Source organism: Castanea sativa, chromosome 5 (assembly GCF_040712315.1).
Source record: "Castanea sativa cultivar Marrone di Chiusa Pesio chromosome 5, ASM4071231v1".
NCBI classification, from domain to species: Eukaryota; Viridiplantae; Streptophyta; class Magnoliopsida; order Fagales; family Fagaceae; genus Castanea; species Castanea sativa.
The window spans coordinates 81587839-81609975 of record NC_134017.1 but is presented as its reverse complement, the minus strand read 5'-3'; the positions used below and the strand labels follow the sequence as shown (position 1 = coordinate 81609975).

Genomic DNA, 22137 nt, shown 5'->3' with positions numbered 1-22137 from the left:
CGTCCCAATAAAAATCTAAACCAGTAAACTAACAAATATGATTTTTTACAATGTTCTAAAGCAGAGATAGAGATGCTTTTCAATGGTCTCATTACAAAAAACTTTTTACTTCAATCTTCTCCACCCTAGACCAAACTTAAGACATAAGGGACTTATAGATCAATGATCAATACTTTCTTCCTTTCTTTACCCAAGAATTGTATAAATTTTCAGGCTGTAGGCAATATATTTTGCCCAAAAGAGGTGTTAATAAACATGTAATTCCCAGTATCTTGATGTAGCCTTTAAAATCTTGAGGCTCATCTCTGTCAGCTGAACTTGTAAATTCATGGGAGGGTGGCTGTGTCCAGCATCATTTCTGAATGCCAAGGAAATGAAAACATTGACCCATTTAAATGGCTCATTAAGTCAGATAACCATCCTTCAAATAAAAGTCATCTGTCTTGAGAATGATAAAAGAATAACTTAACAATTGCAATTAATATTAGTAATTTGCTGAAACCATTCCAAGTCCATGTGGTGCCCAACAACCATCAAAATCACCATTAGACGAAAATTATATTTATGATTCCAAGGTACCTCATTCCAAGTATAATCAAAGGAGAGCAGGGATACTGAGAGATCCCCTGTCAAGCACTCTTGGCAAGATCTGTAACAATACAAGGAAAGTAAGCACTGATAAAGCCAATAACAGTGTAGAACTAGTGGCCAAGATCTCAAGAAACTATACCTCTCCTAATCAGGCATTGATCTTCAAGGGCGCAATATCATCAGCCCAGGTTACACCCACGTTCACAATCGCAGAAGCTGCACCTGCCTCTTGAGCAGCTCTGTGGAATTCAATGTTAAAAGCCTTTTAGCTAAAGAATAAAATACTAAGAGAAAATTGTGTGGGTGGCTCCTTCTCTATCAGCTTTATTGCTTTCTAAATCAGAATCTTGATACTAAAATCAAACAATCTTCTAGTACTTAATTAATCTGAGCTATACAGGATATCAAGAAGTAATTATAACATGTGTACATGGAAACGACTTATTCAGACATCAAACTGTATATTTACTCTAGCCCAAATAGACATTGAATTCGAATAGAAAATAATCATAAATTTAGCGTATTTAATTCTTGCAACAATACATTTGAAACTGCTGAACTATGATTATGTGCTGTTAATTCATATATCGTTGCTCACTCCCTTTATATGCTGCAGGTTATGCATACTAATTAGGATAGACCAAGCACAATAGAGAGAAGATATTTCCTTCTGTCGAGGTATGCAGCAAGCATTGCCAATGAAATATTAAAGTTTTCACTCACTTCAATGTGAAACATGTGTACAAAATAAATATGTACCTGAGAAGCCGGAAGGCAGACATGGTCATCAGAGATAATCCTAACACAAGAAATGCGTCACATCCTTTTGCAGCTTCCATTGCATTATCAGCTCTATCCTTGGGAACATTATCACCAAAGAAAATAACCTTCAATGTTACCACGTAAAACAAAAGTATCAAAAAGACCACCTTAATTGAGTTTCCAATGTACCTAAGAAAAGTTATGAAATGTGTGTAAAACTGCTGGGTGCAAATGAGCAGTAACCAAAAAAAAAAAAATTGAATAACACAAAAAAGAAAAATGGAAAAAAGGGCCCTCATTTTATTGCATGTAACGTAATCACCCAGCTTTCAAACAATTTAAATAAATTTATAGACCTACAATGCATACTCAAGATGCAATCTCCCCTTTATTTGTACAACAAAATATACAAGAACTTTTCCATAGCTTAAAGGGGATAATGTGTTCATTTGAAGGGTATAAACAGTATCAAATACTTATTTTCTAGCATGAAAATCTAGGCCATGTTTCTGAAGTTGAAAACTGCTTTTGGATCTTTCTATACTTCTTAATTTTTTTTTTTTTTAAATAACAATAACTATAATGACCAGACCCAGTCAATTCCATTTTAGTTGTGTGATAGTGCCTTTTGCGAGCTTGTCACATGGATATGCACCTGAGGGCCACATTCATGATCCTACTTCTGTTAAATTATGAGTGTTTTCAGAAAATGTAGATTGAAAACTTTTAATTATATAACAGCAAAAAAAAATCTTACATCATGTTTGAGAACACCATTGCATTTTTGGCAAGTAGGGATATGAAAATCCTCTTCCCAAAACTTTTCGTCAATTTCAATATCACCATCAGGTCTTTGCTTCATGCCAAAACTCTTGTCCGAAGAACCAGGGTTTCCATAATCAAAACTTTCAATTGCTGCTGCCCACTGCAGTAAAAATTGCAATCATGCTAATCAGTCATGCATCCCAAATAATAGAAGAGAAAGAAAACAAGGGTTTGAGGCCAGATGAAAAATTAGATTTTATTTTCCAGGCATAGACAGACAGACAGTTAAAGGATACATAAATTAGAAGGCCAGAAAATCTAAATTTACAATGCAAAAGGATAGATCTTGCCTACAATTATATATTTAGATCGTGAATATAGCATTGAATTCTTCTTAGAAGAACACAGCCTTCCATTGGATATAGATTAAGGCTCACTCATAAATCTCCCTTCTTAAGCATAGAGAGAAGATGACAATGTTCTGAGCCAAAAAAGGTGACAATGTGAAAGCAACCAATGATGTGATATGAGAAGCCTCTTGTTGCGACTCCAGGAAGAATAAATTACTCAAAATTAACCTTTGGATTGAGCTCCTTCACTTGATCTTGAAAATAATTCCGACAAAAAGAAAATCCACAATCTAGACAAACTACAGTATACACAGTCCCATGTAGTTCAAGTGGGTTGCTACCAGCACGATGATGCAGCCTGAAACAAAATAAATGATAAAATTAATCCCATTGGCTTTGCTCATGACACAAGTAGAGTTACACATTTGAAAGAAAAGGACATACAACTGCTACTTACCTGTCAACGTTTTGTGTAATCATAAAATTTATCCGGCCAGCTTTCTCTAGAGATGCTAAAGCAATATGAGCTGCACCAGGCTGTGCTGCAGTAAACCGTCTCCATCCAGCATAACTCCTTGCCCAATACCGCCTTCGGGCCCGACTTGGTCAGAGAAACTCCTGTTGAGAAACCCACAATACTAACTTGAGAAAACTTGATATTTAGAAACACAAACAGCAGTAATTTACAAGATGATCATTCAGAGCTTTGATCAACTGCGTCAATGTTTTGTGAATTAATTTTAACTCTTCTTCTTCCTCCACTCAATCTTAAAAACAACGGCATGTCTTCAGAAAGGAATTGGAAATAGACACTATAAAACATAAGATACCAGTATCATAATTTAAATTAATACTCCCTTTGTCACATAATGAGTGACCCAGTTGGAACATGTACAAATTTAATAAAAAACAGAAGGGAAAAAAAAAAATCCTTTTGTATTACTTTCCAAACATGCATTAGATGTATTGTGGGAAAGAAATTCCTTGATAGTTGGAATGGAAATACATTATGGGACCAAAAAAAAAATGCGAATTGAGCACTCATTATGGAATGGAGGAAGTGGTAACTAATGAAAATATGCCAAATTATTGGAGCCATTGGTTTGAATAGATGATTATGTTCAAGTTCTTAGCATGTTCGTTGAGTTTTGAATAATATTAAATTTATCCGAATATAACTTATATGCTACTAAACCTCCCTATTTAGTCTTGCTCTTTTCAATAAACCTTCAAAATTAGATGTGTGACCCCTCCTTATTAAAAATTGATTTAGGGTGTGACAACTTGTGGCTGAATATATAGAGGGAAAGAAATTAAGGAGAAGAAGATTTAATTCCAAGAACATTGTAGCTCAACTGGCACCTTTTGGTGTTTCCAATGCAAACATCCAAGGCTCAAATCCCTTCCCCTCCCAACTATCGATTTATCAAAAATAAATAAAAAGGGAAGATTTAAGAGAGAAGATGAAACAGGTTGAAGGGATGGAACGGATCAGGATATAAGAAAAGCAAGAAAGTAGAGAGGAGAGTACATCTGAGAGGATTAGGGGTATAGAAAGCGATGAGATATAGAGAAATATCATACCAAGAAAAAGAGAGCAAGATGAATAAGGGAGCAGTGCACTAGAAAAGAAGAAATGGGATAGCAAGGCAAGAGGGGAGACCCAAAAAAAAAAACTAAACATATAGAAAAGTATTAAAAAAAAAAAAAAAAATTTAAAAAGTACTCAACTATTTTACTCCTTTACTGAATCAGAAAGATGCCTTCTAAAGCTTTGCAGTACTTGGGGAACAGGGAAATATACTCTAGATCTATAAATTGTCCTCATACAAAGATACATCAGACCTACATCTCCTACTTCAAGCATTGAAGAAAATTTTAAAATATAAATATTACAGAAATCACTAAAAAATTTTCCTAATATATCTAAATACTTGTGTGGGGTAATCATAATACATATAAAAACATACTGCTATAGGGGATAAATATCACAGCACATGCCTTCAGATCACCGGATGGGTAATTGGTTTGAAACCAGAACTATAAGCACCATTGGGGCTGCAACATAATAATAATAATAATAATAATAATAATAATAATAATAATAATAATAAAAGCCGATATTATTTAAAAAGTAGAAAAATATTACCATTTAGGGAAAATAAGGAAAAAAAATTGGCATTTGATAAACTTTAAAAGGAAGCATCACTTTACAGGTATGATAAATTCCACCACAAAGCCTTAAAAATATATTTAGTGTGACATATTGAGAGCAAGAACACTTTAATCAACTCAAAGCCCACTCCAAAAAAAAAATAACAATAAGGTTTTTCTTGGGTTAATGCTAAACCGCATAATTAGATGAACCAGAGGCTTATGCAGTTATGTATATTCAATTTAACAGAAGGGTGATTTTTTTGTCCTGTGATAAAATCACAAATGAGAAAAAAAAAATATTGAGATAATAGGTGAGTCTACCTCTAACAGGAGCTTGCTGAACAAATTTGTATAAAACTGAGATAGCTAGATTTATTCATTTTCTTTGCAGATGACAACCAGCTAACAAAATGCAGCATAGGCCACAAACATCATATAAGAATACACATATTAAACAGTATTGGAAGCCTACCTTTGATATTCATTTGGATAATTAATATGATTTGAAAGGTACGGCAATGGTCAAAAGAAAATGAGGATTGACTGGATCAATGAGACAATTGAGAAGAAGTATCAACTATTACAAACAATTATGCAAAATAATTGAAAATGTTTTGGATAGAGTCTATATATGCCAAGGAACAAAGAGCACATGCTTAATGTGATCAATATTAGGTGCTGCATCAGCAATATTAAATGGTCTTTATTAGAAACATATAAAACACAAAGGTAGAAACATCCTTTAGTTCTGTGTGCTTATGTTAAATAGTAATTTGGGAAAAGTTTCAAGAAATTTGTGGATCTTATAAGCTTACAAGAACCAAAGAGGAGGTAGAACCTTCTATAATCAGGAATTCCACATTCTGTACTGATTCCAGCCCCCGTAAATACCATGAGCTTGTTACTGCATAATAGCAAATAACCAATGAAACAGAATCTGGCAAGAAAACTGTTAAAAAAAGAGCTAACAACTAAGCACTAGGATTCATAAGATAAATTTCATAAGAGACCTGGAATTTTAAAATATAACTATAAATGAGAACATCTAAGATTGACCTTTGATCAAAGAATTGATATAAAAGGTTGACATCACTAGTGCTAGGAGGATCTGAATCAGGAACCAACTTCTTGTCCCTCGAAAAATTTGAAGGTGCTCTTTCTCCTCTCCCTGATGAGGTCCCAGGAAATGAGATCCGGCATGAAGTTTTAATAGACTTTATAGAGCCCTGAAACAAAATGACTCTTCTTCCTCTACTTGGGAATTCCCAATTATTGTGACTTGATTGAAGAAAACCTAAAAATAAAAAAGAGTTTGTTAGCACTTAATATCACCCGTTTATACAGAACATAAGTAAGAAATTTATCTAATAATGCTACAGAATTTGGTGGAAGGCATAGGCATACTTGCCTGTCATAATACTCCCCAGCACTTCACTTGCACTTCTAGTGGTCTGCTTATCCAAAGTGAATAATTCAGTATTAAAGAAATTCAATCCACAACTGAACAGATTCATGGAGAAATGATGCCAAAATTACATATCAAACAGTACAGACTACTTTTCTTGTAGACTCAAATGGATAGACATATATGAATTTTGATGAAATTTTATTCAAAGAAGCTTCTGCAGAATGTACATTTCATTTGTCCACTATAATAAAATCTCCAATCATTATTTTTGAGAACTAAAAGTTATCAATATACTCCTCAGATATGTTCGCATAAGATTGTGAATGGAGTTCTTATTTGCTTTCAATTCAATGATTTGTTACAATTCCTTTTTGACATTTTATTTTTTCCTCTGCTCAACATTTAATATAATCTAGACCAATCTAAAATGCAACTCAATAAATTTTTCTCTGTAGAGCTGTATACAAAATAATTTGACAATGATGAAAGATTAAAGTGCCTCCAGTTATAACTGAAATAGACTTTAAAGAAGCAGCAAGCAAATATATGATTATAGCAATTATTTCATCAAATGTGAAGTAGTACTTTATAAATTCCAGTGCCCATTTCCAAACTTGAACCTAACAGCATACGTTCAACTTGACAGCAGTGTACTACCCTTTGCTTTCAACTTGGACTCTAGACCAAAAAACTTCAATCCAGACACCACCAAGTCTGCGGTCTTCTTCTTCATATGCTCAATTAGCATTTCATCATAGACAATCATATTGGCTTCTGTTAAAAGTTTGCGGTCTCTCAAATTCAAAAAAACCTTCCTTGCCTCCTCTATTGTCCCATACTTGCACATGCCAAAGATGATAGCAGAGTATATAACCTCATCAGGAGGACAACCTTGTTGCATCATTTCATTCAGTACCTCAATCACCTTCTCAGCACCACCAGATTTACAGGCATGGACAACAGAAAGTGTATACTTAAACTCCATAGGGCCACTTGTAACATTGGCTAAGCAATTGCGAACAAGCATCATAGCAGCATCAATGTCTCCGGTCTTGCAGAGCCCTTTAGCAAGAGCACAATAAGCAGCAACAGAAGGAACCAAAGACATCTCCATGATTTTATTATAACACAGACATGCTTTTTCAATATCACCAATCTCAACAAAACATTCAATTGCAATACTATAAGTCAATGAGTCAGGTTCAAAATCTGATTCCTTTACTTCATCAAAGAGTGATATCACCTTTTTGAACTCCCCCTTCTTGTGAAGTGCCCCCATAAGAATATTGTATATGGAAACACTACAATAACCTCTTTTTTTCAAGTCCTCAAACACTTCCACAGCCAACATTGTCCTCTCCTCCTTCCCAACCACAAAAGCAAAGAACTTCGAAAGATCATCAATGACACAAAATCCCAATTTCTCCATTTGGGTTAACAATTTACAAAACTCATCCATCCTTCTCGTCTCTACATACAAAACCAAAATTGGATTCACAGTCACAAACTCCGGCTCAAGACCCTCCTGAACCGTGACCTGAAAAACCTTATAAGCCTTATCGACTTGCTTCACACCACACAAACCTTCGATAATCGAATTATAAATCCCCAAATCAGCTCTATACCCAGAATCCACCAAATCCTTCAACAAACCACAAGCAAAGCCCACTTTCCCATCTGCCACAAACGCCTCAACCAACGAACCATATATCGCCCTATCAATCAAACACCTTTTCTCCTTCATCTCCCTAAACAACTCATACCCTTTCTCCACCCTCCCACCTTTACACAACGCGGTAACCAAAGTTGTATATGCCATTGCGTCCGGCTCCACCTTATCCCTCCTCATTTCCTCCCAAACCCTCAAACACCCATCCAAATTCCTTGATTCAACCAACACTCTCACCATCGCAGTGTACGCAAACACGTCCGGCGTACACAAATTCTCCCTCATTTTGCTCAAAACCTTCAACATTTCATCAATTCTCCCAACTTTACACAACCCTTTAATCAAAACCATAAAAGTAACACTCTCTTCAACCAAACCATCATTCCTAAAATCATCATAAACTAAAACCGCCAAATCCACATACCCATTCTTCATCAAAGCATCAATAATCCTATTATACAAAAAAACCCTAGGCTTGACATTGAATTTCTTCATCTTCTGATACACGTAGAAAACCCGAAGGGGCCGATTGGCGTCGGAGTGGAATCGGATAAGGATTTCGAACTGCTTTTCGGTGGGGGGTTTGTTTTGGGAGATCATGAGTTCGGGCAGTTGATCGGCGGAGCGGAAACAGTTAGAGCGGTTGAGGGCATAGGCGAAGGCATTGTAGGAAGCGAAAGTGTGGTGGAAGCCTTTTTGCTTGGAGGCCCAGTGGAAGAACTTGGAGGCGAGGTTCGGGTCGGGTTGGGATTTGAGGACTTCGGCGACGAGGTCCGGAGTGACGCGGCGGAGTTTGTTGAGGTCGGAGACGATGGGAGGGCCCCAGTGGTTTTGGTTCTTGCGGAATGAGTCGGTGATGTATCGAGCGATAGGGGAGAGGCGGATGAGAGAGGTGTGGGTGGTCCCAGTGTTAGTGTTGGTGTTGCGGGTTTCAGTGGTGGTGGGGGAATGTAGTTGTGGGTCCCAGTGGTGGAGATTGAAGGGTTGAGGATTGTGGGGAGGAGAGGGTTTGTGGAGGGAGATGGATTGGCGGTTGGAGAAGAGGCCGCCACGGACGGTGGGGCGGTGTTGGGAGGGTTTACGGTGGCCGTAGAAGAAGTAGAACTTGTTTTTTTGGTTTTGGGGTTTGGGAATTGGGGGCTGAGGAGGCATTTCTAAATCTATGTTTTGTTTTTTCTTCTTTCATTGATTTCTTTCACCACCACAACTCATCAGCTTCCAGCTTCTCTTTAGTGACCAATTTACACTGTTGTCTTATGTTGTGTCTGACTTACTTACTGGTTGAGCAGTCTGTTCAGACTATGAAAGTGCAGTCCTGTTTGTACCCCTGCAGTATTTAGGTGATATGTTAATTATTCTTCATTTTAGAGGTAATAGATATTTTAATGAAAGGTTTTAATTGTGCAGTTAAGCGGGTTTTGTATCTTTTTCTTCTTCCTTGGAGTTAATATGTTGTCTCATACATAAATCTTTGTCACAAATTTTCAAGCTCATCCTTGATATTATATATCTACTCAAACCTATTTGGAAGATATATTTTCTTCCTTTGAGCTTCTTTATATCTTGTGGCTGATCTATGTCATCAGATTCCTACATCATAATTTCCTCTCGGATAAATATATGACAAATATACATATTTGTCATATATATGTATATTGCCTTTTCATAATTTCCTTAATTTCAAGGAAATAATTTTTTTTTTTTTTTTTAAAAAAACGATACCTTATTATTATTAGACGACTTGGAATTCGAATTGGATGAATATCCGTGTTTTCTAATAGTGTGTTTTCTTTCTTTAAGCCTTGGAATGGGCCCTTATAGTGTAGCCCAGGAACCGTTATAGTGGGCCTAGACTTAGGACCAAAAACCAAGGATTCGGGCTTAGAGTTGCGTGTGAGTTGTGACTGTGAGGAACCAAAATAAAATAGTACTCTACAAAGAAAGTGTAGAACGAAAGAAAGAAATCGTAACGTTTTCTAACTTGGATAGACCTGTTTTAATAGTGTTTGGCTGGCAATTATCTTTTCTAAAGTGGCGGAAGAAAAAAAAAAAAAAAAAAAAACACGACAAAAAGGATTTGTGACAACGTGTTCAACATAATCGAAATCTTAAAATCCTTCTAAGTTTTTAAGGCCTTATAATTTTATATCCTGTTAAATAATTTTTCATCTCGCACTTTAAAATTTTTTTTAGTAATTTTAAATTATAATAGTTACATATTACTAATTATGGAACAAAACAATTATTACTTTTAAGAGAAGAATAGATACTTTTCAGTCACGTAACACGTTAGTTTTCAATCCACTGTTGTTTATCCATCATAATTTGTATTTTCCGTTTCTTCCTCACCTCTCAGTTTTATATACGTTGTTTTTCGTCCCTTTTCCCCATCTGCGAGAAAACCCTCTCACAAATTCTTATGATTAAGGGTCTGTCTGCTGTAGCTGGCCTTGTTTTAAGCAAATCAATCATTCAGAATCAGGTACTTCCTCTTTATAAGTTCAAACTATCAGTTTGATTCCGATTTTGCTGTCTCCGTTCGCTCCTTCGTATTTATTTTTTCTAATTTCTCATTCTTATTCGGCGGATCTTCTATTCTATATATGTTCCTTCGTTCAGCATTAGATGATCTTAGATCTCAATTTATTTGATTATATTTCTATTCTTTGCGTTTTGCTTTTGCAGTGAGAATTACAAAACACGGATATTCATCGAATTCGAATTCCAAGTCGTCTAATAATAAAAAGGTATCGTTTTTTTTATTTTTTATTTTTAATTTCCTTGAAATTAAGGTAACCCTAATCAGTCTATAGAACATATGATGTGATGTCTCTACCGTTTTCAAAACCCTAATTAATTCTTTCTATGTTCTTGTTGTTCTACCTCTAGGACCTTAACATGATTGATTGCCAAGCTCATTTCAATTGAATACTAAGCTTTATTATTATGAATTGACAGGCTTGCTTGCTTGCTTGATTCTAAAAATGGGGTTTGTTTGTTTATTATTGAATCTGTCTTGTCTTGTATTTGTAGATGAGATGGGCACCAATCCTAGGCTAGGAGCCCATCTGAATAATTGGGTTAATGAATTTATTAATGGGTATGCTTTGTTTTATTATTAATTGTTGTATAATTTTTGTCTTACATTTGTTGCTGAGAGGGGCATCTATGTTCAAATTTCAGTGCTTTGCTTAGGCCTTTGCTGAGCTCTGTCTGTCTGGTGGGGTTGGCTGGCTTTAATTGTAGAAAAAAGAAAAGCGTGTGAGTGTATGGGCCATGGCAAACTTTGATTCACCCAGGGTTTCTTATTCTTCACTTTCTAAGGTTGTTGAAAAGGATAATAATAATAATAATAATGCCCAATTCCACTATGTTGATGACTACACTGACTCTCCATGGGACTCAAACTCAAAGTCCTCTCCACCGGATCATGCGTTTTACGAGGATGATTTTGCTGTTGATGGAGAAGGATATGATTCAAGCGATGACACTCATAATTCCATGCAACCTTATAATAATAATAATAATAGCATGCATCATCCTGAGGTTAACTTGAAGAATGTGCTCAATGGTATATTTGCCATTGTGACGGGCCGGAGCAAACTTCCGAGCTTCATTTCAAATCAGCAGTCGCTACTCCCTGCTTCAAATGTTTCATTTCTTGGGTCCGCAAAGGATGGTGATACCTTCTTGAACTCCTCCGTTTACATACCTAGTGCCCCACCACTCCTTGAGCCCAGTGGATCAAGTGGGGTTAATTATAGTGTTTACAAGGATGTATTGGAGGCTGAGCCTCCTGACTGGCTGCCGGATAGTTCTACTACAGTTTGCATGCAGTGCACCACTCCTTTCACTGCACTTACTCGTGGCAGACATCATTGTCGGTTTTGTGGAGGAGTTTTCTGCAGAGCATGTACCAAGGGGAGGTGTTTGTTACCTGTTAAGTTCAGGGAGAGGGATCCCCAGAGGGTCTGTGATGCCTGCTATGATAGGCTTGATCCATTACAGGGTGTTCTTATTAACAGCATCAGCAATGCCGTGCAAGTAGCAAAGCATGATGTGATAGATTGGACTTGCACAAGAGGATGGTTGAATCTTCCACTTGGTTTGTCTATGGAACATGAGATATACAAGGCCTCCAATACTTTGAGAAGCTATTGCCAGGTTTGATTTTCAATTGCATCTCAGCTTAATTTTACATGTCAACTTGTTTTATCTTTGTAAAACTAACATCTCTTTCCTGCTTCGTAGTGTCAAAGAGATAGGATTGTAAAATTCTAATGGGTAGTTCTTGCTAGGTCATAGTCTATTTTGGAGCTTTGTTTCTGTGTTTACTCTTTGCTTCTTTTCACCTACTTGTCAACTGGACTATGATGGTATTTTAGAAATTCATACTTTGCATCAACATTCTAAATATGCAGTCCTTTGTAAAGCGGTTTTCCTTCTTTTCTTTTCTTTTCTTTTTTTTTTTTCTCTTTTTTTTTTCCTGACTTTATAGTTTTGATTGGAATTGACAGGTTGCTAGGTTGAATCCTGACAAGTCGATACCCTTAGCAATTTTGAAAGGAGCAAAAGGCCTGGCAATTTTAACTGTAGCTAAAGCTGGTGTTCTACTTGCTTACAAACTTGGCACAGGCTTGGTCATTTCTCGAAGGTCAGATGGATCATGGTCTGCCCCATCGGCCATATTCTCTGTTGGTTTAGGATGGGGTGCTCAGGTAACAACAAAATTGTAATGTTACTTCTAGTGTTCATTTCTTTTTGTTATTATTACTACTATAATGTTTGTAAGTGTCAATCTTAGGTAGAAGGCCCGAAAAAAAAAAAAAAAATCTAGGATATGCACAAGTTTGGCAAGAGTTCCTTTTAACTATTTGTGAATTTCTAATTGTTTATCAAGACTTCCTCAATTTATGTTACAGCTAATAATTGTACTTATTATGTGTTCCCAGATTGGAGGAGAGCTCGTGGACTTCATAATTGTGCTTCATGATTCAAAAGCTGTGAAGACATTTTGTAGTCGCATGCATTTTTCTCTTGGTGCTGGTTGTAGTGCTGCAGCCGGACCTGTAGGGAGAGTGCTGGAAGCAGATCTTCGTGCTGGAGATAGAGGTTCTGGAATGTGCTATACATACAGTTGTAGCAAAGGTATTGCGTCATGATTTAAGCTGTGTGTGTGTCTGTAACTTTTGGTTATATGAATAATTAGAATCATACATGTATTTAACGTGCTATTGTGTATGATGGCTTAACATGAAAAGAAAAAATGAAGATCTTTAGAGGTTGTGTATGATGGCTTAACATAAAAAGAAAAAATGAAGATCTTTAGAGGTTACAAACTGCAAACCTTTTATTATAGTATCATTGGCCGATCTCAATGTTCCTAAAATTTTTTTTTTTGATAAACGAAAAATTTTATTAGAAAAAAGCAAACCTAGTACACCAGTGGTGTACTAAGAGAGAAGTACAATCAATTTAAAATACAATGATCAAACAAGTGTAAGAGAGAAAAGCAAGGGGGAGAGTGAAAAGCAGCACTGAATGTTCCTAAAATCTTGTTCAAATCTTTGGAATCTACTAACAGTTGACACCCAAATGGCTACGGATTGTTCTTTGGGCTATTGAAAGCATGCCGTAGGCTTCTTTTGTTCAATCATTTTCTTCTATTTGTTGATTTTGCAATCTCTTGAAAAGGGAGAAAAATTGTGGGAACATTGGAACTTGCTTCCTCATATGGTTCCTGTTTATGGCTTCATATCAATTAGTGACTTTACTAAACCTTAATCCAGTTGATTAAGGTTGGGCATTGGCTGCAAGAATTGTTGGACTAAAAACTAAAGGAAATTGTTGTGAAAAATATCTTAAGTGGATGCTAGCACATTAGTCGATACTAATCTACCTATATTCCAGTGATTTATGGTAGAATTACAATAGTTAGATGTCCACATGTTTCTGTGCTGGCATTTGGTATGGGGTGGGTGGGGGAAGGCATGGTTCTGTTAGGACAGTTTCTTTTAGGTGAGGGAGGCAAGATATATATCATATTTCTAATTTCAATAGATTGTGGATTATCTTGTATTCTCCTATGCGACTCTAACAGCATTACTTAATTTGTTCTTGTTGTTTTCGTGTTTGCTTTACACCTTTGATTCTTTTAAGATTAAATCTTCTTAATTGTTTTAATAGTAATCAACATCTTAAAGTTTTGAACTGAATTGGAAGCGTAAATATTTTTTAAAGATTGAGAACCTAAAATAAATGCAAGTAGTGAAGAGACTAGAGGAAGATACCAAAATCTTTAGTTTTAGAGATCAACCTAAAATAAATAAATATTCATTTTTGCAAGGTAGTGCTACTCAAGGATGTTGTTTTCTGTACTTTTCCCCTTTCTAGTATGATTTGTGCATTTTAAAGTAATTTTGCGGTAGCCTGAAAGTTGATAAACTGCATTCATCAAACCAAAAAAAAAAAAGTTGGATAACTGCTGACACTTGCAAACTATGGCAGGCGCATTTGTGGGAGTGTCATTGGAAGGGAATGTTGTTGCAACAAGGATGGATACCAATTTACGTTTTTATGGTGATCCTTATCTCACCACATCAGATATTCTTCTTGGGATGGTGAGCAGACCAAAGGCTGCTGAGCCCTTGTATGCCGCACTTGAAGACCTATTCTCCAGTCTGCGGTGATAATTCCAGTTGTCTGCAATTTGGCATCTTTCTGATGCATGTGAAGCATCCCCATGAGCATTGGTGTAGATCACTTGTCAGACATATCTGGATTCTGATACAGATTTCTCATCTTAGATTTATAACTGTAAAAAAGTTATTTCGAATTGTTTCATCTTCTATCTGTATAAAGGGATATACTTAATGCCATAGGCAACTTAGTCTATTGTTTCTATCTTAATCCTATTCATCTGTGATTCTCAAACCGGTAAGTATAGTATGATGTAAATATACTAAGATTCATTGGGACTTCTACATGTATATATGCAACAGAATGATAAAAATTAAATTTAGTTGGCATGAATTAAATATTTCAAGTTCAAATATTACTTAGTACTTATCAAATGGTTTGTCAAGTGTATTTGGATGAGTTCATTTTCATTTGTCTGTTTTGTTTGAAAAACAGTTGTCTACTAATGACATAAAAAGAGTGTGAAGATGGTTAGGGGTGTTTGGTTTGAGCATTGCTCAAAACTCAAATTTTCAAATTCAATACCTATCACTCAAAACTTTGACCCATTTCTCATTTCTTATTTTCTATTTTTCTCTTGACTTACCTAACAATGTGTTTGGCTCAGATATTTGCTTTAGTTTTCAGCTTAAGAAGTCACCTTTTAGTTAAAAAAGGTCCCACACGAATAGTTTTTTTTTTTTTTTTTGTTAATAAATGGGGATTTTCTAATAGCTTAATTTGCATTTCAAAAAAATATTACTTATAGAAGTTTGATTTCACAATTTATACACATTATTCACTTTTCACATTACTTTTACATGTATGTATATATTTTTGGAACTTTTTTGACATGACTTTATCATTGGAATTTGAAAGTGGTTTTATTTTTGAATTAATGCGTATTCTCCAAAATTGGATGGAAGGACCTGAGCCTTCAAGAAATTGTGGGTTTGCTTGATTTTTTATTTTGCTCATCAAGCCAGTTTTCGATTTGTTCCTGAAATTGGAGTCAATTTCGTGGAAGAACAATCAATCTAGGATCTGGTTAAAGGTAAGTGAAGAATTGAAAATCTTACATTTGAATTGGCTGTGGATTACTCAAAGTGTTTGATAGAAATCCTTAACTATATGCTCATTGGTTTTGACAGGTATTTGTTGAGTCTAGAGATGGCACAACAGATTCTGTGGGCTACTACGTGTATATTATAAGGAGTTCTCTTTAGGTAGTTGCGTGTCATTGTTTATATTAAAAGGTTTTTTAAAAATAAATTTGGGTTAATTTATCGATTAAAATTGATAAGCACCTTTCACCTTTCTGATGACCAAATTGACATTTGACTAGTAATACAAAAAGAGAAAATAAATGAATAAAAAAATAGGAGTCCATTTAAAATTGAGAAAATATAATTTTTTTTTTAAAAAAACACAAGCCACACCAATACAACTCACGCCAGATAACCTTCGCTGCCACTGTTTGTCTCTTGCCTTCCGCTTTGCACACTCTCAGCTGAAAACTCAAAAGCTTTTTGCCTATTTCTCTCAGGTTCATGTACTTAGTTTTAATGTTTATTTTCAATTTGGTTTTTGTTTTCAATAATTCTCTTTGCCAGTTGTTTTATTCAACTTATGCCATTGAGTCATCATAATTTGCCCATTTCATCTCTTCTTCTTTTTCATTTGGTTGGTGTAAACTTTTCTTTTGTGGGTACGTAAGATCATTTCCTGTATATAGTTTTTGAATATTTCCACTTTCCCATGTGATTACAAGAGTTATATCTCTGTTCTGTTTAATGGGTTTATCTTTCTTTCGTTTTTTATGTGAACTATTTGGTGTTTTTTGTGGAAATGTAGCAAAATTTGGATTGATTTGATCAAACAAAATATGGGTTCTTTGTAATTCAGTTTCAATGTCAGGAGGCTATGTGTACAGCTTTCAGTTGATTTATTTTTCCATATTCTTATTTCTAGGAGCTAAATTTGAGATCTTTTGTAGAAATGAGTTCATGAGTCTTCATTTGATATGTTAATCCCCTCTGCTTGAAATGAAAAGAAACCAATAAACTGACAATTGGAGATTAAATAAAAAGATTTTGGTAGTGCAGTATTTGATGTTTTGCAAATGAAAACTTGAAACATAATCTTTTGTTTTGGGGGGTGGGGGATTGGAGCCATCTCTGGGGTGCTTTTACCCAATCAGTTCAGATTCAGAATTTCAGATTAAGGCTTTGTACTGACAGCTGCTTGAAATGTCATTTCATGATACAATTGGGGCCTTATGACTTTCAAAAGGAAATTTAAATATATAGTCATTTTTGTGGAACTCAAAAAAATCCATGATTTTTTTTTTTTCTTCCTTTTCTTGTTAGTCATTTTCATGGAAACTTTATCCCCATTTTGGTAAACATGGAAACTCTGCTTTCTTACTTAAAAAAAGGAAAAATAATTATCTTAAACTCCTTCTTTCACATCATTTATAACATCCTATTTGGATAGCAATGTTTTTCCCTTTTTTTTCTCAATCTGAACTTGCAGTAGAAACTTTTTGTGTGGCACATTAATTCTTTTGTATGTATATACTTTTGACTTTGGCTCTTGTTTTGCAGAATTCTAATGACAGATAACATAGACGATGACACTATAACATCAGTTGATAATTCAGTTAAAAAGCTTCCTGATCATCTCCTGATAGAAATTTTTATTCGAGTTCCTATCTCAGATTGGGCGCAAATATCTTGTGTGAAAAAGCAATGGGCTAATCTGTTTCGTGGAGAATGCTTGTGGCAAGCTGCTCTAATCAACACTTATCCATTGGCTGGCCGAGCTAAAAGGTGGCCTGGACCTATCCCTCAAGGTTTGAGCAGAAGGTAAAGTTGAGTCGCTTGTTAGTATTCTTCATAAGACAAATCATTACTCAGAAATTCTTGTTGCAATATTTAGTTTTTATTTTAATGGCTTGGTGAAAGACTAAAATTGATAGAAAATGGATTGCCTTCTCCGGGACATGAGCTTCCAAAATTCTAACATGCAGCTAGGAATTATTTTGGGTGATGGTTTAGGGCCTTTAGGCTTAGCTTGATTATCTTAATGTATTTGGTAGAGCATGATTGGTTAAATTTTGATTATCTGTAGATGATAAAAACAAAGATGCAGTGTCGTAACAGTAATGGATATATTGTGTGTATCTTGGATTTTCCTTTTCTTCCAAAACTAAAAGTTGTCTGTCTCTCCTTGGACCCCTTTGGTTTCTGTGAATGGTCATTTAAGGAAATATAGTATTAAAAAAAGTATGCAAAGATTGCTTCCCCTGGTTGATATGGAGTTTGATGGACATCTTGCTCTTCAAGATGAAAAAATCTGGTGATATTTGATCATGTGAGAATGGCTACTTCTTGTTAGGCATTTATCACTGAAGTCTACTTGTCCTAGTACATCACTCTACAATATAAATTTTCTTATTTCATAAGTTGACCTTGACCCACTACTTGTTAAATGGAATCAATTTTTTATAAACACAAACATCTGTGACGTGTTTTGCAAATTCACTCTATTGCACAAAATATATATGAGATTGCATTCTTGTAGGGACAAAATTTTCTTCATTTCTGTTTGTAGAAATCTCAGTATCTTACGTGGCAATTTAAACAACCGCTCAAGTGTTTTTTAATCACATGATCTATTGAACCATTTAAACAAAGCAAAGTATGTGTGGATGATCATTTGAATCTCTATGTAGTGAGTTAGAGAAATTTTCCATCATACAGATTAACAAAGTCTGGATCTTGAGACTGGTCTTCTAATTGAGGTCAATTGTTGAATAAAGGTCAAATGCCAGGGATTTGGGTGCAAGTTGCTTGAAAACAAGCTGGAAACTAAATATTAGCTGTGGGAAACTTGAAATGGAGATGATGAAAATGGTGGGTAGTGAAGAGCGAAGGTCTAGGCATCAGAGTCAGAGGGTTCTTATTGATCGCAATTAAAATTAAGAAAGATGCATTGCACATCAAGCGAAGTAGCTGGGATTTCAATGTTTCTTCATTAACCATATACATCACTTACAGGCTACTGTCAACTAACCTGCTGACCAAGTTTCTCCTAGTCAACTCTACCTGGACCTAAGAGTACATTTAGAATACCAACAAACTGACCCAAGCACAAGAAACACACTGCAAGTCCAAAACAGAAATTTACCCAAAAAATCAAAAGCTGAAATTGACAGTATGGGTTCCAGCTCCTTAAGCTAGATACTCTTAGAAATTTTCCCAAAATTGTGTCAGCTTCTAATAGAAGTTTCCTTTCTCTCATAGCTTTTACAACGCTCGGTGGCATGTTGCTTGCAAGTCATCTTTTCTTTTCAGTAACATATACTCTATCTCTATGGAGCTATCTTAGGAACGGTTTTCAGTGGCCAGGGAGAGAAAAAAAAAAGAGGAAAGTGGGAGGGGGGAATTGGAGGGATGGCCCCCCCTGGCTTTCTGAATCCCTCCCTTAGTCATCATTTTGACCATTTTACTTCTATAAATACATGGCCCTCTTTTTCTCCCCTGATACATTACCTCCTTTAACCATAATAGTTTTTTTCAATTCAAAGATAACTTTTCTCCATATTACAGTCCTATATTTGAAATAAAATATATTTCTTATAATTATATTCTTCTCAAACTATCAATGTCATTTTTTATGCATTCCATTAAATGAAGCGATAGTTAATTGCTACCCTTTTCCATAAGTAGAGTTCATCAATTTCAGCTTGTAACGCCTGTCACTTTGTCACATTATTATCAATGTCAACTAACATTTGTTATGTCAATGTATAACCTTGGCCTCTCTTTGGAGAATTATTCTGGCTTTGTCGCAGATTATAAATTTTTTTTTTTTTTTTGATTGGTAAGAATCATTTTATTTAAAAGAGATTACTTCATGAAAAATGACACAAAGTAGCTTAAAGAATTACAATTGGAAAAAAATATCTACATATGAAGACTCTATGAAATTTTTTGAATAGAAGTACTATCTGTTACCCCCGAAGCAAAGGACCACTCATAAAGAAAACTAAGGAAAGATGCTAAAGAAATAGACTAACATAGAGTGAAAAATATTTGCATTCTCTCTTATATTTGTTTCAATAACAGGAAATAGTTGCTTTCAGGCACTAAAATTTATTATTATAAGCTTTACTAGCATTATAACAGCCTCACTAAATTTCTTCAGGAGATTCACAGCTTTGTACATTAGTAAACACATCTTTGCTCTTGATGGTGACATAGACGAGCTTGTTGGACACACTTATTTGTTTTTGAAAGAGCAACTTGAACTTTCCTCTATGACACCTCCGTCGGCAATCCTTCATGGAACCATAATTGGTGTGTCTTCTATCTTTATTTATGAGTTGAGCTAAGTGTCAATTCCATTCTTGCATTTCATTCATTGTAGGTCAGATAAACATCTTATAAGCTGGCACTTGCTTGTTCCTTATGGTCGCATGTCAACATTTTTTGTTTAATGTGATTTTGAAGGTCCTTGCTTCTGCCTTCCACTTATATGCCATGATGTACTTGTATTGTCAATGTCCAAATTTCTGAAGTTTATTGCTTTGTATCTCCGTCCCTTATCAAGCCCATCATCCTTGTATGTTCCATGTAGTGATAATGTCTGTTTTAACAAAGACAACTTGGACAAAATCAATAAGTGAAATCTGGTCATCACTCATCAACAAGACTTTACTAGGCTTCATGTAACTTGCATCTCAAGTCATTGCATCAATGACTTAACAGTCATTGGTTTCTCAGTGGGGTGCCCAGAACCCTGAGTGCTCAATATTGACTGACTGGATCTCATTGTGTTTTGGCAGATCAATTTATTGCTTGTGGGAAATCAAATGACATGGCCCATGAGCTTGCTTCGCAAATCTGGCTTGCTGTTCTTGACAGTTTGGAAGAAAACGAGAACACATTTTGCTTGCTTAAAAGTTTTGCACAAGAGGGTGATGTAAGCTATACCATTCAGAAATTTGTTTGTCTTTCTGTGACATACTAGTAGCTACAAAACCATTCTAGAGATACTGAGAGATTTCGTGAGTAGAATAATGAAACACTGTACATATATATATATATATACACACACACATACGTATGTATGGAGAGAGAGAGAGGTTCTCCCTTAAGAAGGTGATGGACAAATTGTGCTGCAAAGATAAATATGTGCACATTGTTGTTGCTAGTTGCTACAATCACAATAATTTAAGGTGTCCCACGTATTTTCTTTCTGTGACTGCTAAATCCACATAGATGTTGATTACCCTGCCTCTATCACTTTGCAGGTTTTTCTCCCATACCCGTACTCAAGATCAACCAAAGTCCAATGGAGGGTGTTTGAAAAGCTCTTCACCGATTTCCGAGACTGCTTTAGTCATGTAGATTACTATGATGTATTGGCATGTGCCAAGAATAAGTTTCAGCCTATACCATCTGCTTGGTTAGGTTACTAGCCCACTTCAAATGCATATTCCTGGATCACGCACATATTTGTACATATGAATATAACTCTTGCTTATCCCTATACAATGAATGTATAGAGAAAAGAGAAATTGTATATCGGTTGCAGTTGCTACTTTTTTTGGTTAACAGATTCGAAATGTATTAAACACAAACAAGTTTGGCCTGTGCAAAGGATATTAAATTCTCCAAGTGTGGTGGGTTATCATAAACAACAAAATTATTACAAGATTGTTGAGCCCCTATTTTAGCTAAAGCATTTGCACATTAGTTAGTTTTGTAGAACACATGTTCAACAATCTTGTTCGACGAGTTCCTCAATAGGCTTCTGTGATAAAGAGAAGGGGTGCCATCAGTTGTAGTTACTACTTCAATGTCTTCCTAAGATAGATATCAATCATGTTAAGTTTTATGTATAGAGAATATTCAAAGCTCTAAGAGCATCCACAGCAGTGGAGCTATATAGCTATTTTAGCTCCACCAAAACATAAAAATGCGTCCTGTAGCAGTGAAGGCATAGCTAAAAATAAAAATTATTACACTCATTAAAATAATATTTCTTTTCTTTTTTTCTTTTCTCTTCCCGTTTCACAGCTCATCTCTCTCTCTCTCTCTCTCTCTCTCTCTCTCTCTCTCGCTCACGTTACTTCCCTCTCTACTCTCTCAGACCTAAGCTCCTCTCTCTCATCCCTCTCTCTCATCTTACATATCAGGCCCTGCCCTTGTCGCCGCTGGTCACGCCCTTGCAACCGCCCTTGAATCCATCTCCCCACGCCGCTGACCCATAGGTCTTTTATACACACTCTCTCTCTCTGGGACTAGTTGGTCTATATCACTGGTATCTGATAATTTTTTTTTTTCTCTTTTTGGTTCTTTTTTGGGCTATTCTCTCTTTGTTAGAACGAAGAGAGGTTAGGTTCGGGGTTACCGATTGGTTTGCAATTTTGGGTTGTTGGGTTTTTTCATGATGGGTTTGGTAACAGTGGTGGGGGTTTGGGTTGTGATCACAGTGGTTAGGCTATGAGTTTGGTGAGTCTCAGTGAGTCGATCTTGCGATGATGGGTTGTGGTCATGGTGGCTGAGCAGTGGGTATCTGGCAATGATCATGGTCACTAGGTAGTGGGTATTTGGAGGTCGCTTTGTAGTGGGTATTTGGAAAGTTTGATCACTTTGTTCATCTTGGTTCAGAGAAAGAGACAGAGACAGAGAAGAAGAGAGAGAAAGAGATAATAAAAAATAGTAAAGAAGGGATATTTAATTTTG

At 35.7% G+C, this 22137-nt stretch overlaps 3 protein-coding genes and 1 pseudogene across 4 annotated transcripts; 2 read left to right on the top strand and 2 right to left on the bottom strand.

Annotated features, from left to right (window-relative positions):
* Window positions 1–5487, bottom strand: LOC142636344 (NAD-dependent protein deacylase SRT2-like; annotated as a pseudogene).
* Window positions 5488–5824: 337 nt separating this feature from the next.
* LOC142636343 (pentatricopeptide repeat-containing protein At4g20740) lies at window positions 5825–9111 on the bottom strand. Its single transcript, XM_075810531.1, has 3 exons — window positions 6619–9111; window positions 6034–6076; window positions 5825–5919 (listed from the first exon to the last, which is right to left on the bottom strand). The coding sequence occupies exon 1, from the start codon at window positions 8852–8854 to the stop codon at window positions 6668–6670; it is 2187 nt and encodes a 728-aa protein (XP_075666646.1). The 5' UTR covers window positions 8855–9111; the 3' UTR covers window positions 5825–5919; window positions 6034–6076; window positions 6619–6667.
* A 693-nt stretch (window positions 9112–9804) lies between these two features.
* LOC142636020 (uncharacterized) lies at window positions 9805–14759 on the top strand. 2 transcript variants are annotated; one of them, XM_075810081.1, is made up of 7 exons: window positions 9805–10184; window positions 10388–10449; window positions 10736–10802; window positions 10886–11866; window positions 12220–12420; window positions 12655–12850; window positions 14210–14759. In XM_075810081.1, the coding sequence occupies exons 4-7, from the start codon at window positions 10979–10981 to the stop codon at window positions 14389–14391; spliced, it is 1467 nt and encodes a 488-aa protein (XP_075666196.1). In that variant the 5' UTR covers window positions 9805–10184; window positions 10388–10449; window positions 10736–10802; window positions 10886–10978; the 3' UTR covers window positions 14392–14759. The 2 variants fall into 2 exon arrangements, with proteins under 2 accessions (XP_075666196.1, XP_075666195.1); XM_075810080.1 differs by lacking the exon at window positions 10736–10802 and having other exon boundaries at window positions 9875–10184.
* A 1310-nt stretch (window positions 14760–16069) lies between these two features.
* On the top strand, window positions 16070–21066 carry LOC142636021 (uncharacterized). Its single transcript, XM_075810082.1, has 5 exons — window positions 16070–16088; window positions 16987–17247; window positions 19592–19743; window positions 20232–20368; window positions 20700–21066. The coding sequence occupies exons 2-5, from the start codon at window positions 16994–16996 to the stop codon at window positions 20865–20867; spliced, it is 711 nt and encodes a 236-aa protein (XP_075666197.1). The 5' UTR covers window positions 16070–16088; window positions 16987–16993; the 3' UTR covers window positions 20868–21066.
* Window positions 21067–22137: the final 1071 nt, after the last annotated feature.